This window comes from Saccostrea cucullata, unplaced genomic scaffold, assembly GCF_032062105.1.
Source record: "Saccostrea cucullata isolate Sc308-1 unplaced genomic scaffold, CSIRO_AGI_Scuc_v1 ctg971, whole genome shotgun sequence".
NCBI lineage: Eukaryota > Metazoa > Mollusca > Bivalvia > Ostreida > Ostreidae > Saccostrea > Saccostrea cuccullata.
Genome location: NW_026926953.1, coordinates 179,973 through 197,402, shown reverse-complemented (window position 1 = coordinate 197,402; position 17,430 = coordinate 179,973). Strand labels below are relative to the sequence as shown.

General features: G+C 33.2%; 2 protein-coding genes across 2 annotated transcripts; both read right to left on the bottom strand.

The window, feature by feature from the left end:
* Positions 1-1,310: 1,310 nt before the first annotated feature.
* Positions 1,311-4,951, bottom strand: LOC134273035 (uncharacterized). Its single transcript, XM_062755203.1, has 2 exons — positions 4,911-4,951; positions 1,311-3,019 (listed from the first exon to the last, which is right to left on the bottom strand). Exon 2 carries the CDS (start codon positions 3,014-3,016, stop codon positions 2,018-2,020), a length of 999 nt encoding a protein of 332 aa, XP_062611187.1. The 5' UTR covers positions 3,017-3,019; positions 4,911-4,951; the 3' UTR covers positions 1,311-2,017.
* A 3,353-nt stretch (positions 4,952-8,304) lies between these two features.
* Positions 8,305-15,489, bottom strand: LOC134273027 (transmembrane protein 170B-like). Its single transcript, XM_062755195.1, has 4 exons — positions 15,381-15,489; positions 10,114-10,326; positions 9,621-9,791; positions 8,305-9,370 (listed from the first exon to the last, which is right to left on the bottom strand). The coding sequence occupies exons 2-4, from the start codon at positions 10,190-10,192 to the stop codon at positions 9,240-9,242; spliced, it is 381 nt and encodes a 126-aa protein (XP_062611179.1). The 5' UTR covers positions 10,193-10,326; positions 15,381-15,489; the 3' UTR covers positions 8,305-9,239.
* Positions 15,490-17,430: the final 1,941 nt, after the last annotated feature.

Below are 17,430 nucleotides of genomic sequence, written 5' to 3'. Positions count from 1 at the left end.
TTCACAAGAAGTAAATGAGATACTTTGCGATTGGGTACCCAGTTCATTGTACAAAAAATGTATAGTAGGAAGTCAAAAGTTTTTTTTTTAAAAAGTCTACCTGAAAATGTTTTTGCCCGATATCAGAAATTTAAATGGATTATCTAATATTTAGTACCTGGTAATAGAAAGGTTATTCTGTTTGATAAAACTATTAATATATGTCTTACTAGAAACTGATTTGAAAATTATTACTGTTGGTCATTATTGATTGACAAACATATTAATCATGTACATGTCCATATATGTTAAATTAGTAAATTATAAATTTGAAAATTGAAATAAAAAAAAGAAATTATAAATTTACATATTATTATAATTTAAGAATACAACTCAAATTGTGACTATTATACAACAGTAAAATACAAAAATAATGTTTAAAATTCAATAAACATCACTGGTCTTAGTATTTCTGTAATTTCCACTTTTTCCATGAGTCACTGGGCTTGTTTAAAACATTTAATTTTTCTTTTTTGAACTTGTGAGCCTGGAAACATCCTGATGGTACTAAAGCTGTCCTAATGCCATTAACATCACAATTAGTCAATTCATAATGTTTCAAACTGCAAAAACACTCTTGCATCGATGCATCTATAAATGTTCATTTTAAAAAATCATATACGCCAATCTCTTGTTATCTTGAAGAAACGATCTCTATTTTTCACTGAATGCAACCTCAGACAAAACATAAAATAGACACATACTATTGTTGAAGTGCCCAAACACTTCCGTTTAAAATCAGTTGCCCAATCAAAATAAATCATTCATTAGTTCGATTGTTTTGTGTCATACTGATTTAAAAAAAAGAACTATTGAATTAAATATTAATTAAGTCGACGAATGCCACAATACACAAGTATATGACTGAAAATACGATATTATTTTCGAATTTATTAAAAACATTTATACTACATTCGAGCTCCTTCTTGATTCATTTTATTTAATCAAATAAAATACTCAACTTGACATAGTCATTTTGTATATTTTATTTGATTAAATAAAGTATATCAGGATTTTTTTTCGTCGTTAATTAAAAACAAAGTATATAATAGTGAAATATTCGGCCTCAACTACCAAGATTTGACAAGAGTCTCAATCAAAGTTCAAAATTAGATTTCTAAGACTTAAATTATTTAATAATAAATTAAAATGACATGATTTGTCTGAAATTGAAATATTTGATAAAACCCACGAGCTTCCGGGAACCCCCCACCTCGACCAATGAGTTGTTTTCCTTCTAAACCTTAATAAAAAGAAAACAGAACTAGCAATTCAATGGAAATTTTTATTCATTCTGCAGAGCATAAAATAAATATTTATAAACAACAGGTATGCATAAACTCTCTATCATAGATTTATCACAAATTAAAAGTTGTACACGTTTAATAAGACAATTAAAATACCAAGAAAGTTTATATCTAAAATTGAAAAATTGCACCTCCCCTGTAAACAATATATTAATTTGATTGACAAGAACAAATAAGATATTTTATCATGCACAAAAGTATAATAACAAAGTACAGATAATACAGAAGAACACAAAGAAAACACTCACTAGAGATTTTAACAATTCAGATTCAATGTACATATAAATAAATCTATATATTAAAACAACAACATGATATAAAGCAAATATCTAAACTCCATGGCAAAATAATATTGCATGTACATGTACTATATATGGTACGTAAAATACGATGCCTACAACTCACTTTTAAGTCAAATGAACTCTAATTTATAAAATGTAAAGAGAACACATTCAAATATATAAGTAGACTTGGCAAAGAGACATTTATAAGCTTGCATTGTGATTCATGTGCATGTGGCAAATTCATATGGGTCTACAACTCAGATCAAGAAAAAAAAAAGATTTTTAAAAAATATGGTAAATTTGTTGAGATGTGTGTTTTATGATTGCCCTTAAAATATGATTGTATGTCCGAGATCAAACACTTCCAGCAGTTTTGGTTTATGATTGTCATACAATTTGAATTCTATTGTTCTTGTACATGTTATTTGAATTGAAAAAATGCGGTGTTTGACTGAAAGGGGGTGTTGTGTAGAACGTGGCATCGTATGGAGGGGGTTGGCCCCTTCTGACATTCGATGCTTCACTTGCTGAATAGCTCGGAAGTTCCGACTTCAGAGCACCTGCTGAAAAAGAAGGAACTGTTGAAATCGGAGAGTCCAAATTTGGCAGATTGCATTTCTCGTCGAGTAACTTTTCACTGCATGTAAGTGGTGGGGCACTTGGGTAGACAACGTCCTTGCATGAAAGATACTTTTTGCAACCTTCACAGCATGCATGGAATCTATCGAAGAAAGCTGCAATGCCCTGTATTCCTTTATCGCGCGATCCGTATTTACCGTCGACGGAATGAATTACCGGAGAAGTGAGTACAATATTATTGTCTTTCTCAAAACCTTGAAGGTTTGTTACCACAAGCTGACCTTTGGTTTCATGGAAACAGAAATGCGCAAACTGTTGAATGACCTTTGGGCACCTGTTGGTTGATTTTCCTTCCGGGTCAGTAAAAGAAAGGTATTGACCTTGAACCCGTTCTTCAAGGAGAACACAGTCGTCACTTGATATAACCCTATTGTAGTTCCTTTGCAGCAGGCGGAACATCCGGTTATAAAACGGCGCAACCTTGTCCATCACTGCAGCAAATGGTAGCAGGACTATAATTCTTTTACCTTCCAGGTTTGAATTAAATAATTTGGCCAGTTTGTGAACTTCCGTAACGCCCTCCACGTACTTGACGAGATCCGCCTCTGTAACGCTGGGGTCGTCGATCTTGACGACGCAATCGGTTTGGCTGAAGAAATTGACCTCACTGTACATGTAGCCTCGGAAAACGGTTTTCCGTTCGGCTACCACTTCCGGATAAAACTCGAAATTTGCCCACCATTTCCGCCCTTCTGAGCAGCAGGTTATAGAAGGCAGGGTTTGATTCTCGAGTTGTTTCAATTCCATAACCTAAAAATAGAAGTTAATGATAGTCAAATGTTTCTTTAATTCAAATTATCATGATGTAAAATTTACAACACTAGTTATCATGTTGTAAATTTTTCATTTACTTCTCCTTTTAAATTCAAATTTTACGTGATAAAATTGAGGCAATTTGTCATGTACTTTGTGATTGTTTCAGTGATCAAGTTTTTATACTGTAAACCAACTTTTATTCGCGTGCGAGAAATATTCGCAATTAAGTTGGATTTTTTTCAAACAAAAGGGGTTGTTATTCCAAGAGACCCTTGCACTTGTTATTTTTGAATAAGATATATTGATCCCAGTTGTAAGAATTTGTACCCAAAATTTCTGATTCTTAAACACACAATCACATGTATGTTTACTATACTTTAAAAATCACAGCGAATTCGAAGATTGTTTGTAAGTTTGAGGGAAAGAAGATGTATTACTTCTAAGTCAAAGACACGGTTATTTCGAAACCTCCGGACCTCATGGAAAAATGTAGTAAACTCATTTTAAAGTTTGACGACCCTGTAACCCTAGCTAAATGCGAAAGCGAAACATTTACGACGGAATGCTGCTACAGAAAGCATTCAGGTATGGAAAAGAATTTCCTTGACACAATATTTATTGTAGTCGTTTCGAATTTTTCCATCGCGATACGGGATTTTCACGGTCTTTTAATTCTGAATATAAATTATATATCCCTAAATTCTCTTCCTGTATGCTGGTGTTATTCATACATGTATATCAAAGATTTTTCGTAAGAAATTTGTCATTTCACGCAGTTGAACCATGTTTACTGAGTATTCACTTACATTTAAAAAAAAAAATTAGATTTCACAGAAATTTTTATTTTAATTTTATTTTAAAACTTCAGTTTATAGAGGTTCTCGTTTCTTTTCGCATTTTCTTTCCTTTTTTTAAATTCGTAAAAATACTATATCTCGTCTAATGAGATGGAGATAATCTTGAATACCTTGACATATAGCTACCGTCAGGGAAAGGACGTCTGATAGAAAGAGAAAGACTTGACTAAAATTTTCGCTGAATTTTAATAGAAAAAAATTAAAATACATGTACATGTATGTCCAATATTCCGTCCAATGCGTACTACATTAATTTATAATTTATACATACTTTCCTCCCAATAAATCTGTTTCGCATTGCTTGTAAAAGAAAATCGAGAATGGAATATGATGTTATGTTTACATGCATTAGGCCTATAGCCATTGAACTGTAAGATGTGAAACAAAAAATATTTTCAAATTTTTAAATCTATTTACAGTAATTACATTTTACGAAAGCTCAAGGATATCTCTTTTCCATGGTTTTCTCTTTACTTTATGTTTTCCTGTCTCAATTTTTTATGAAAACCAATGTACATCTTGCCTTTAACGCAATAGCTTGTAACAATTAAATGGTCTATTTTATGTTCAATGATTATTTTCAAAATCAAAAGCCTAGCTTTTCTGTCTAAATACAATTCTTTTCCGGGCAATGCTGATATTATTTGCTCACCATTGCTCACGTTTCTTATGTATTACTATTAAAACTCATAGCAATATATCATGTGATAAAAGTAATAAATTAAAATATTTTTACTAAACTAAAAAGATAAATTTTGCTTCGTGTAATTTTTTTTCGCCGAACTACTGACGAATAACAAGGTGTTTGCATTCGTACAAAGATAACACATTGACGCGCATCCATCATATCCCTGCAGACGATGAAACATTTCCTGAAACCGGCAAACAGCTTAGCTATAACTCACTAATATACAATAATGTTATTGTATAATATAATATTCAGAAAGTCATACTTTAAATTATTACATTTTATAAAATCGCAATATACAGAACATTTTATGATGCAAAAATTTAACTAATGTTCTTACCTTTATAAACAAGACTCTCCTATGTAAGAAAGATAGCTTGCTGCTTCAGTGGATGTGCGGGCAGGAATGCACGTGCGTTTTTGAAGCTTTATTTAGATGCGGAAATCTGCACATATAAACATACAGGATATAAGATATACAGATATACACAAAGCAAGAGATTTAAACCTATCTGCTATACTACAAAGGTGTACGGATATTTTAACTAAAAGAGTTAAAATTCCAGGTACAATTATGTTTAACTTTTCCATGAAACTTTTTTTTCAGTATGATGTGGAGATAAAAATATTTCTATCGATCTATTTTGTAGCAGAGCAGTATGAAAACAAAACATAACCTACATTCATACAAGTAATAAATGCAGAACCAGGCCTACGTGTGACTTCAGCTCATTACATAATAGATATATCTTTTATTATGGATTATTCTTTCAATATCGGTTAACTCTTAAGGACTTCAAAACTTAAGTTTGGAAAATCACCTGCCATACATAAAGCAAGGCATTAATTACTTCATTTATCTACCAAAAGTATAAACACATGTTCCTGAAGACGTGCGCTGTACTTTTAACACATTAATTCCCGCAGTGTCTGTTTGAGAGTAAACGGCAGCAATTGATGATGTAACTGATGCTGGCGATAACCGCAGCGGGGCGCTAAGGGCATGACCCTTTGACCTGTCCGGGTCTTACTTATCGATAATCCATGATGTAATTATCTGATTTCTATTGATAACAATACACGCCTGAAAGTACCGACATACGGTCAAATACACCAAGGTATATAAATACAACGGGAACTGTTTGAACACGATCGATATTCCAATCGCCATCTTGTTTCAGTTACTATCCCCTTTTCTCCTAAAGTCCATTCTAATATAAATGATTTCGTAATTTTCCAAAAATAAATTAAATAATTATAGTAATTCAGAATAATAATCTAACTACTATATTATGTGTTAATCTTATGAAGAAATATAATATACCTGAAAGAGATCGGCATATCAACGCCCCTTTCTTGCAATACATTTATCGAACACTATTTTGAGCACATGGCGGGGGTTACATAAGGAAATACTATTTTAATATTAAACAATATTATACACTGAAAAAAAAAATACGGAAGATTATCATAGAAAAATATTTCCCTGTAAGTCTGATTAATGTTTCCTGTTTGGATTACTTATCTCCCGCTTTGGTCGAGTCAAAAAAGATCTTTTTTTTTTAAGTTTTGTGTTTAGATCGAAGTCATTGACAGTTTCATTCTCTTACCCCACAACACCAATATATCTCATACACCGTTAATACTTTATTAGTACATATACTAGTTTTATTCATTGAAAATTCTTAACATTTTCTGGTATGGGGTTACAAAATTATTATTTTACATAAAAACCTTAACATTTTCAGTAAATTATCACTGAGAGAGAATCTTTTTTGGGATGTGGGATGACTTAGGACGAATTTAAGAAGAGTGTGATAAAAGAAAACATCATCTACATTTACACAGCCTAATGGCATAGATCTATGAGTATCTATCAAACTGACTTTGCTGCTACTGTATTTTATTAATTTACACGGATTCTTCATCATACACCATTTCCCTATCGAAAGAACATTTAATTAATTCTAGTTAGTAAGTTACCAACGTAAAACTAACGAAATTTCGATTTAAAGGGATAGAAGGAGTGCAGTGTACTTACGTGTTGCTTCCTGCTACTGAAGCTGAGTGAATAGGAATGCCTCGGATCAGCAACCAATCGATGAAGCGGTGGTCGATCGTCAGGTTCGGTAACTCTTGGCCGCGCATCGATCAGCCATCTTTATTACAATGTATTGGAAATAAATTTGTTCAAACGGTCACTTCATCAGGAAGAGGTGATAATTGGATGTAATATCAGTAAATTGAATTTATCACATGAAAGAACTTGTATCGATATTGTGTAACAAGGTTTTGTGTATATCAATATACATTTTTAACAACTGCCGGATGGAGTGTTTGCATATATACACGGAAGTGTAACAGTTTGTCGAGGATTTCTATAAAATACGATACAACAGTTCAATATATAACAAGATAACAACCTAATATAAATTGTACATTAATTCGTTACCAAGTCAGGTCAATATTATTTTAAAGTCGACACACTTCAACAATAAACAACGAGCTACGTAAGATAGTTTTTTAACTGATCATAGTTCAAGAAATTCAAAAGTCAACTTTTAGTCCAAGTGCACAACTTATCAAATGAACATAATGTTAACCTGAAGAACACAAATAAAAACATATTAAACGTGTGATGGCTAAGATGTAATGAAATCGAATATCAAGAGGGTGCTGCACTTCCACATCGATTCTGTCCGTCGGCCAACAAAAAAAGGAGGGGGCGATAGTTTGGTTTTATAATTAATTCTTGTATTTTCTTGTTTAAAGAATTTTAAAAAATGCTTTCCATGGTAAAAATATGTACGTTGATTATTTTTGGGAACTGGCCTGGGTGGAGAGATCCACATCAGTTGAACTTTAAATGAATATTATAGATAAAGAATATTAGAGGATTTTTAGAGAATAGTGAAAAAATAAGGTTGGATTGGAAGGAAAATTTCGGGATAAATAAGTGTTTTAGCATTTATAAAACCTGTTCAAGCTGTTTTACAGAAATCTATAACCATTTCAATTGTTTATCACTTGTCCTTAAGAAAGAAAAGGACATTTACAGGAAATTTTGTTTTAATAGTTTGTCTTATAGAAACTTACATTTTCCCTTCATTTGGACGATGAAACAAGTAAATAAAGTTAAAAGGGGAACATAAATAAATATTCCATATTTACACCTGTTTCGGTTAATTACGCATAAATGGGGAGGCGGTGGATGTTGTCCCGACAAGACCATTTGCAAAGGTGTGAAAGGGTGTAAGGAACAATGAGCTAGCGCGAAATGACCATGTGCTAGCGTGTTGTTTACAACATACCGCCACGCTTACAAGTTTACAACACGCCGTCATGCTATTGCAACTTTGCACAACACGCAGTCATGCTAACACAACACACCGTCGGGCAACACACAACACGCCGTCATGCTATTGCAACTTTGCACAACACGCAGTCATGCTAACACAACTTTACAAAACACACCGTCGCGCAACACACAACATGCCGTCACGCTAACACGCCGTCGCACTAACACAAAGCACGTTAGCTGTGTGTGCGTTGTGTGATAGTGCGACGGCGTCTTGTGTAAAAGTTTTGTTATCTTGAAGGCGTGTTGTGTGTTAGTTCAACAGTGTTTTGTCCATTACATGTAGCACCACAGCGAAACAAAAGGAATCCGTCTTCCTTTTATACCCATTGTTCACTGTGTGTAGATACAATTAAATATGAATCAGTGGAATTAATTTCGTTGTTAAAGTGTCTTTATATTAAGTACGTAAATAATTTGTGGAAAGGCGTGTCATTTAAAAATAAGCCATTTGATGAATATTCAAAATTGATACGAAGGGTGCCAAAGGAGGGAAAAAAACATTTTCCTATGACAATTAAATATCTTGGTCTATTAGACTGCAATAGCAACATGGAGATAGTCAATAGATGCAAACAATAATATTAGCTAATGTGCCTCTCTCTCTCTCTCTCTCTCTCTCTCTGTGATCATGTTCCAGAAATTAAATATGTACATTCATCCCAGATTTAAAAGAAAGGAATATTTTTAGCACATAACTGGTATTTCTATTAATGAAAGTACTTCTTAAAACCACAGCTTATTATTTGTAAACATACCCTGTGTCAAGGTTAGCAGTTCTTTCGCTGTGTACATTTACCATTTGATAATAAAAAATATTGCACAGTGCCACAGGTTGTAAATTATAAATCCACTAATAAAACAGCATTGATACAACTTTATATTCTAAGAAATATGCAACCTATCCTTAAATACAGAGAAATGTACAGGTCTACAAATCACGTATACATGTAATAAATCACAATAAAAATAACTCATTTTATGTACATGATGCAGTCATATTCATAAAAGTTTTATTAAAAAACAAATAGGTAAATTGCGCATAAATCATCACAGTTGCTTTAAATAATACAACTTAAGCACTTTAACAATTCTATTTAAAAACCATTATTTATGAAAGGTTTATTACTTAGTCAAATATATAAATCTATTATGACAACCAACTATGCCTGGACAAATGGAAAGGATATCCCTAGATACATTATTTTGCAATACATTAGACTTAACTGGCAATATGGAGGTTATGTGGACTAGATATAGGGCAATGGTATTCTTGGAACATGTAATATAGAATATACCCAGATGGAATGTCTAAATGGAGGGTAATATTCTGGTAAATGAAACAAGAACCAGCACAACAGTTTGTCCAACTCCCCAACACATGGCAAATTCTGGCTCCAGAGGAAAATCAGATCCTCGATAAAATCCAGCTATGGCAGCACCTGTACAAGTATTCATTAAAACAAAATGTACAACACTGTAAAATCATTTATAAGAAGCCTAGGATTAGATGTTGAATGCTTGTATACAAAACCAAGGTAAAGTCTGAATCATTGAAAAAATGCTGCTGTGTATTGCAAGTACAGCTTTATCAACAACTTTTATTTTCCCTGTACATCAATAAAGCAGTTTCCAGCAACCTGTAAAAGACTGGAATTTTTTTAAAGTTTTACCAGACTAAAGATGACTTACTCGATAAGGCCCCTCCAGTCAGGGGGGATAAAAACCCCATTACAATGATCAGAACGGGCATCCACCGGCCTATCTTGTGTTGTCGAAGACGACAGAATGCAATGGCTGCAGCAATCACATGGACCAGCACGCAGGAGAACAAAGCCCACAGGAAGATGTTATAGAAAATTTCTGTTGGAGAAAAATATCCTACATATAAACCAATATGACACAATGATTCAAACAATATTTTATGCATCCCTTCATACCTCCTCACAACCCAAAAAAAGAACCAAATATGCACAAAACAAACAAAAAATTACAAACCACACTGATTTATGTAAGAAAAGTATTTCTACATCAAAATAAGATTTTTTTGAATGGTTAAAATTAAAACTCTGTTTATATTTCAGCGTTAATAACTAAAGTAAAATACTTGCCATCCAATCCATACATAAGTTAAAATAGTGAGTCAACACTGGGATACAAACATTTAAAACATTTTTGTTCTTACCTCCAAAGTCATTGAGAGTACTTTTAAGGCCAAACACATTCAAAATGCTTTGACCTGTTTGTTCAATGTCATTTGTCATATTTCAGATTTTCTAAATCCAATTTTTCCTTTAAAGTTCTTAGCATCACAATTCTTCTAAAATTCAGCCCATATTTTTCCAACTCTTCCGATTAATGTTCTTTAATCCATATAAAATTTATCAATCTCTTCCACCTGGAACAAGATTCAAATTCAGTTTGTAAATACATTGTATTTACAATATAAGTCCCACAAAACAAATGTGGAATAACATACACCTGTGAAACAAAAGCGCTATTAGTATTACAGCATACAAGTGAAACCTTCTCATTCAACTTAAATTTCATTGCTTTCAAGCAATGATTATCAAAACGTAGCTGCATAAATGTATCTCTCTGCTTGAGAAAATTCGGACAGATAAAGCAGAGAGCTACATAGCATTAAAAAAACCTTCAATTTACACAGACGAATTTTGGTTGCTACTTTAGGTATTCATTTCATGTAGTTTAAGCTTTCTCTGGCTTTTAGAGTGGTGTCCTATAATTAATCATATATTAAACTCTTGAATTTGATACTTCTTTTACCTTTTAACAGTACGAAACAGTTCTGTAAATAGTTTTGTAATGTCAGTTTAAAAGAGTTACATTTCGATGTCTTAGGGATCACTCTGGATTTTAATGTTGATGGGCCATTGGCCCATCAACATTAAAATCCATGGGTCATCCGCCGGGGGTATGGGGGCCGCGTTAGGCCCCCATTGGGGTCCAGGGGCAACGCCCCGGTAGGGGGTCCAGGGGGGCAAAGCCCCCCGGGAAAAATTGATGTTTCATGCTATTTTGTGATGAATTTCAAGTAAATTTGTTGGGTCTATGAGGGTTTTTAAATACCATTTCTGACACAACCAATTTCAGTTTTTTAAAATAAAATGAATAATATTATAAATATAAAAGAAAGTTTTTTCCTTTAAATTTCATCTCTGTACTGAAAAATGTCATATTGGAGAATTGTTTTAGACTTGAGTTCATACAATAGAGTATTTAAACCAGAAGTCTCTGTCGAGACTGAAGCTCTACTGGTTTGTACTTATAGCAAAGGAAGAGAAAAGTACTTAAGCAGTTGGAAATTGAAACTTTTCAACAGATAAATAGAATAATTATCCTTGATTAAGTCTCTTTATGTTCTTAGTGCAGTCTACTTGCATGCAACATTTATATTATAATCAGACTAAAATTGTATTTGGAGTAGCATTTTGAAAGAATTTCACAGAAATTTCTATTATTAGTAACCACGGCAACACCGTTCATCGAAATCAAAAACCGCTACACAGAATTATGTATCTTACTGTAGTCTACTTGTGTGCCAAGTTATATTGAAATCAGACTAAAACTGTAGAAGGAGTAGCATTTTGAAAGAATTTCACAGAAATTTCTATTTTTAGTAACCACGGCAACACCGTTCATCGAAATCAAAAACCGATACATAGAATTGTGTATCTTAGTGTAATCTACTTGTGTGCCAAGTTATATTGAAATCAGACTAAAACTGTAGGAGGAGTAGCATTTTGAAAGAATTTCACAGAAATTTCTATTTTTAGTAACCACGGCAACACCGTTCATCGAAATCAAAAACCAATATACAGAATTATGTATCTTAGTGTAGTCTACTTGTGTGCCAAGTTATATTGAAATCAGACTAAAACTGTAGAAGGAGTAGCATTTTGAAAGAATTTCACAGAAATTTCTATTTTTAGTAACCACGGCAACACCGTTCATCGAAATCAAAAACTGATACACAGAATTATGTATCTTAGTGTAGTCTACTTGTGTGCCAAGTTATATTGAAATCAGACTAAAACTGTAGAAGGAGTAGCATTTTGAAAGAATTTCACAGAAATTTCTATTTTTAGTAACCACGGCAACACTGTTCATCGAAATCAAAAACCGATACAAAGATTGTGTATCTTAGTGTAGTCTACTTGTGTGCCAAGTTATATTGTAATCAGACTAAAACTGTAGGAGGAGTAGCATTTTGAAAGAATTTCACAGAAATTTCTATTTTTAGTAACCACGGCAACACCGTTCATCGAAATCAAAAACTGATACACAGAATTATGTATCTTAGTGTAGTCTACTTGTGTGCCAAGTTATATTGAAATCAGACTAAAACTGTAGGAGGAGTAGCATTTTGAAAGAATTTCACAGAAATTTCTATTTTTAGTAACCACGGCAACACAGTTCATCGAAATCAAAAACCGATACACAGAATTATGTACCTTAGTGTAGTCTACTTGTGTGCCAAGTTATATTGAAATTGGTCCAAAACTGTAGGAGGAGTAGCATTTTGAAAAATTGTTTACAGACAGACAGACGGACAGACAGACAGACAGACGGACGACGGACGCATTACTATCGCATAAGCTCTTCTGGTCTCTGACCAGTAGAGCTAAAAATTGATAAACAGAATACCTAAGTTAATTCCTCGCCCCTTTGATTTAATTGATTTAGTTCTCGAAAGTTGTTGAAGAGCTAAACTATAAAGGATGCAAACTTATATGCACATTTCTCTACTGAATAGACCTGGGGCAGTTGCAGATTAAATTTGGTTCAAATGGTAGGGACTCGTTTTGTATGCAAAGAACTCGGAGCAAAAAACTTAAATGAGAAACTTTTTATTTGTTTGGAAAACATTTTAGTCCCATCTGATCAAATTCCAACCACGGGTGCAAAGTTAGCCACTTGGACTGGAAATGACGAACATCGTCATCGTTGCCGTTGACATCAGGAGTCAACGTCTTGGACTGTTCTACTTAATCAGAGACCTCTGCCGAGTCTGGGAATGAAAAAGTTTCCGTCGTTTTATTTGTAAAACAAACGAAAGCTTTCGTTGTTTTGGGTCAGTTGGCCCAATACCAATCTTCGCTTTGGAGGCATTTCGGGCAAGTGTCTGGATACACAATGAGTAACTTGTACTTGTTTTGTTTCGAAATAAATAATCAAAGTTTTAAGAAATATTAGAACATATTACATAGTGGAGTATTACTTTCAAGTGTTTATTATTCAAATCATTACATATAATTTTAATAAATATAATTGACTCAGTATTCGGTAAAAAAAAATCTAATAGCGTAATCTAAACGAAGGAAATATTCCATGTACAATTCCGATTTTAGTCTTGATCAATCAGACGCTCTGCTGGTGTAAAGAACATATGCAGCTACAAAGAGTCTGATTGAACGAGTAACAGTATGCTCAGATACGTCATGAATACAATCGGTCAGCTTGAAAACGGTCCTAAAATTAGGGCTGTCACGGTTCCAAAATTTTTCGGGTCGGGTCGGTTCTGAATTTTTGAGGTTCGGTTTCGGTTTTCTCGGGTCGGGTAGGTAATGGAAGAAAAGCTCATGATTTGTATTATTTTCAACAATAAAAAGAATATTTCTCATTTAATCTTAGAAATTGCAACATTATAACTAGTTTAAAGTAGCCTCCTGACTAGACAACAACTGTACCAAATTATTTTTAAATCACCTTTCAGGGTTTCAGATTGAAATAAGTAACTACAGGACATCTAGCATATTTACCAGAAAAGTTATAGGCCATTCTGTCCTAAACTTCCTAAAATTATAGGCCAATAGAAAAGTTAAACTAACTCAGATTTCTGTCAGACTTACAAAATAATCATTTTATTGCATAAAATATTCAAACTTGTATATTAATTTTCCTTTTAATAAGGTGGAAATATTATTTTGTTTCTTTTAAACAAAATTAATATATTGAAACAGAATGGTAATTGTTTTTTTTAATTCCATTCAATGGGTATTTAACTTATATTAGTCCCACCTTTCATTACATGTAAATGTATTTATTTCTTGGGATTACAATTTTTAAAATTAGTAATCCAAAAATTAGACTTGTATCTCTGATGATATTCAATGTATAATTACGTTTAAAGATTACCTAGACTATTTTTTTCCCTTAGTAAAACCTTGCAACATTGTCCGTTTCCTGCTATTAGTCCGACAACATGTTCAATCATGGCGGTAAAAATAACAACATGGCAAGGATTCCTTCGATGTTTTAAACATTCATCACTACTTTATGCTCCTTGCAGTTGGGTTTGGAAATAAAATTATAGAGTATTTTGTCAAGATCTATTTATACCAAAATGTCATTGGCTGATTGAATCGGCAGTTGCAGAAAGTAGAGAAAAACAATCGGATCTGAATGGAGGAAAAATTATACGAATGGCCTTTACATACAGAAGATAATCGGCCATTGTGTCTGTTCAGTGTCAAACTTATAGGCCAACATGGCAGGTAAACTTTTATTGGCAAATGGCCGACGCCTATCTGAAACCCTGCCTTTTAATGACAATTTACTAACAAAACTCTCGTTTTTGACGCCATTTTATAGTAAAATCTACTCTATTATACAAATCGGAACCGAACCGAATTCCAGAAAAACGGAACCGTACCCGACCCGAATTAATTGTTCCGCGGTTCCGGGTCATTTCGGGTACCCGTGACAGCCCTACCTAAAATGCACCAATATAAGAGTTTCGACCCACAATTTTGCATCTTATAGCGCCATATCTGTAAGACATGCGCCAGACTGACCCCTTTCTAATTTTTTAGTGCGCCATTTACAAATATTGAGCGCCAATGGCGCAAAGGCGCAGCCCAAAGTGATCCCTGTGTCTGTAACCATAAACAGCCATTTGTTAGAGTTAAAAGGTAAGTAAGTTATCAGGAATTGAAGTTAAATGTATGATAAATTATTAAATGCCATTTCTAAAACTGCGGAGAGTATAAAATACAAGAAAAAAAAATATCCAAACTGAGCGACAAAAATCGTCAGCGTAAATCAAAGCCAAAGGTTTTTACAATGCTTGGATCTGTAGGTCTCTGCTTTATCTGTCCGAATTTTCTCAAGCAGGGAGCTACAGGTCTGCAGCAGCCAGCTAATCAAAACATTGAATGACACTGCTCTTGTAGAAAGTAGAAAGAATAGAACTGAATTCCATCTGCTTTCTGCAGAAATTCAAAATTATTAGGTATTGTTATCACTTCCAAACTGACAGTCCTCCATCCTCATTGTCTCAATTATTAATCTCTCATAAAATATAAACAAGTAAAGATACAATTTCTGAAGATGAATCAACTGTTCAAGTAAGTAATTGTACCCATTCAATATGATTCATTACGACCGAATTTGTACGGTTATAGATAAAATGTTTACGAAAAGACTTACAGTAAAATAATAAATCCTATTGATTGACCTCCTTAAGAAGATTGATGTCTGGTTGTTCCAGGTTTTGAGTCTTTTCCCGATGTAAAGCTGTAACTTAACACTTAAAACGACAAAAGCGAAGTCAATCAATTCAATCCGCTCGTATAAAAATAAACTGGTTCGCTTTTGAACTACCAGCCAAATCCATTAAATCGTACTACGTGCAATTCGGATTTACCACATGCATACCAAATATTTCCTGCGGAGTTGTCATTCGTTCCTCTCTCAGACGGGTATGAAACGATGGACCCATAGAGTACATGCACAGTATTTAACAAGTTGAATTGATGCAAAGCATCAAATCGACCACGAAATGCATATTAATTTCTTTATGCAAAAAGGAATTCAAATGAAAAATTAAAAAGAAATAAAAAAAAATGCAGGTTGTACACTTGAAAAAAATTCTATTGCCTTACATTTTCTGTGCAATATTTCACACTTTAATTTTTAATATGATAAAAAAATTAATGTATGTCATAATAGAATACAAGTTTATCTTTTTAAAAAGATAGGTGAGCTAGCGCCGTAGCAATTTTTAAACACAGAAAGGAAGGTCCGTGATCAAGTGATTTATTTTGCTGAATTTTTTAATGTTTATCGAGGCTGGTTGTGATCAGGTGATAAAGTTATGTTTTTTGTGAAAATGTATTTTACAGACACATAGGTAAAGAAACGGGGGGGGGGGGTGAAGTTTTTGTGTTGACCCATTGGAGTTTCCAGAGAGTTCCAAATGAGAAGATGTGAAGTAATTGGCCCTTTGGGTCATCTTTGTCAAGAACTGTTGGGTTAAAAGCCATACACAGAATTTTTTTCATAATAATGGATTTATTCGTCATTTTTAGTGTAAATTCTTGTTTATGGAATTTCTTGCGTTTTCTACATTGTCATGATTGAGAGCATATACATGTAGAATATATTTTTACTGTGGTGAGGTCTTGAAAATACACGTGTAGAGTCCATCTTGGCTTAGACGTAAATAAAATCTCCCTTGTCTTTGTTTAGAACAATCATATAATGACTCGGGCTTTTCCGTCAGAAAAAAGGGAAAATTTGAAATATTACAATTAGGCCTATATAGTAATTTTTAAAGTGTAAGATACACAATAAATAACGATACAAATAAATTCTTATCGTACGATCTATCTAAAGTAGTTTTCCCAGAATACACGACCATGAAGCCGAGCATGCGTATTCCAGGAATTTGAACTAGCGTATTTGCTAGCGCTCAGAGCGCTAGCAATTATCATCATAAAATTATTTGACTCTAATACAAAATTTTTAATTCAACAAATATCTTGGTTAGAATTAAAAAAAATATTATAATGTAACATATATATACCCCCGAATCCTCGATTAAGAGGGACTCAAAATACATGGACATGGTGTACAGTCTATTGGAGCATTTAAAACTTTAACATGATGAGATTTTTGTGAAGATAAATATATGTTAAAATCTTTTCTTTTAAGGAAACTCTAAACATACACCAAAAATATATTTTGGTCATTATTAATCACTTAAAGATTCACATACTGAGTAACTTTTCAACATAATTTTGGTACCCGCCTTATTTTTTTTTCAGGAAAAATGTTCAAAGACAATGAGAATCATAACAAAGCATTTACATGTAGTTCAATTTCGATACCATGCAGGGGATAATTAAAGCTTTACAGGATCAAAGATGTCGACATTAGTAATTTATGGAAACTGTCATACGCGTACTTTTACTCGTATTTTCAAAACAAATAGAAAGCTTGTACCCAAAGGACTTCAATTCAAATATTTATGCTTTTCTTGGAAAGGCTTTATCTATATAATCTTAAAATGAGTTCACAATTCTCCGTTTCTGTGCAACAGCTTTCGAAAGCAATTACTTCTGATATTGTGTCCACAATCAGAAGACAGCGAGATAAAAGCACGTGTGATTCATTCTCGTGGTTATTGAATAATATTAAGAATGTATATATCAGCAAGCGTTTTCTGAATGTTTCAGTTAACATGTACCGCGAAATA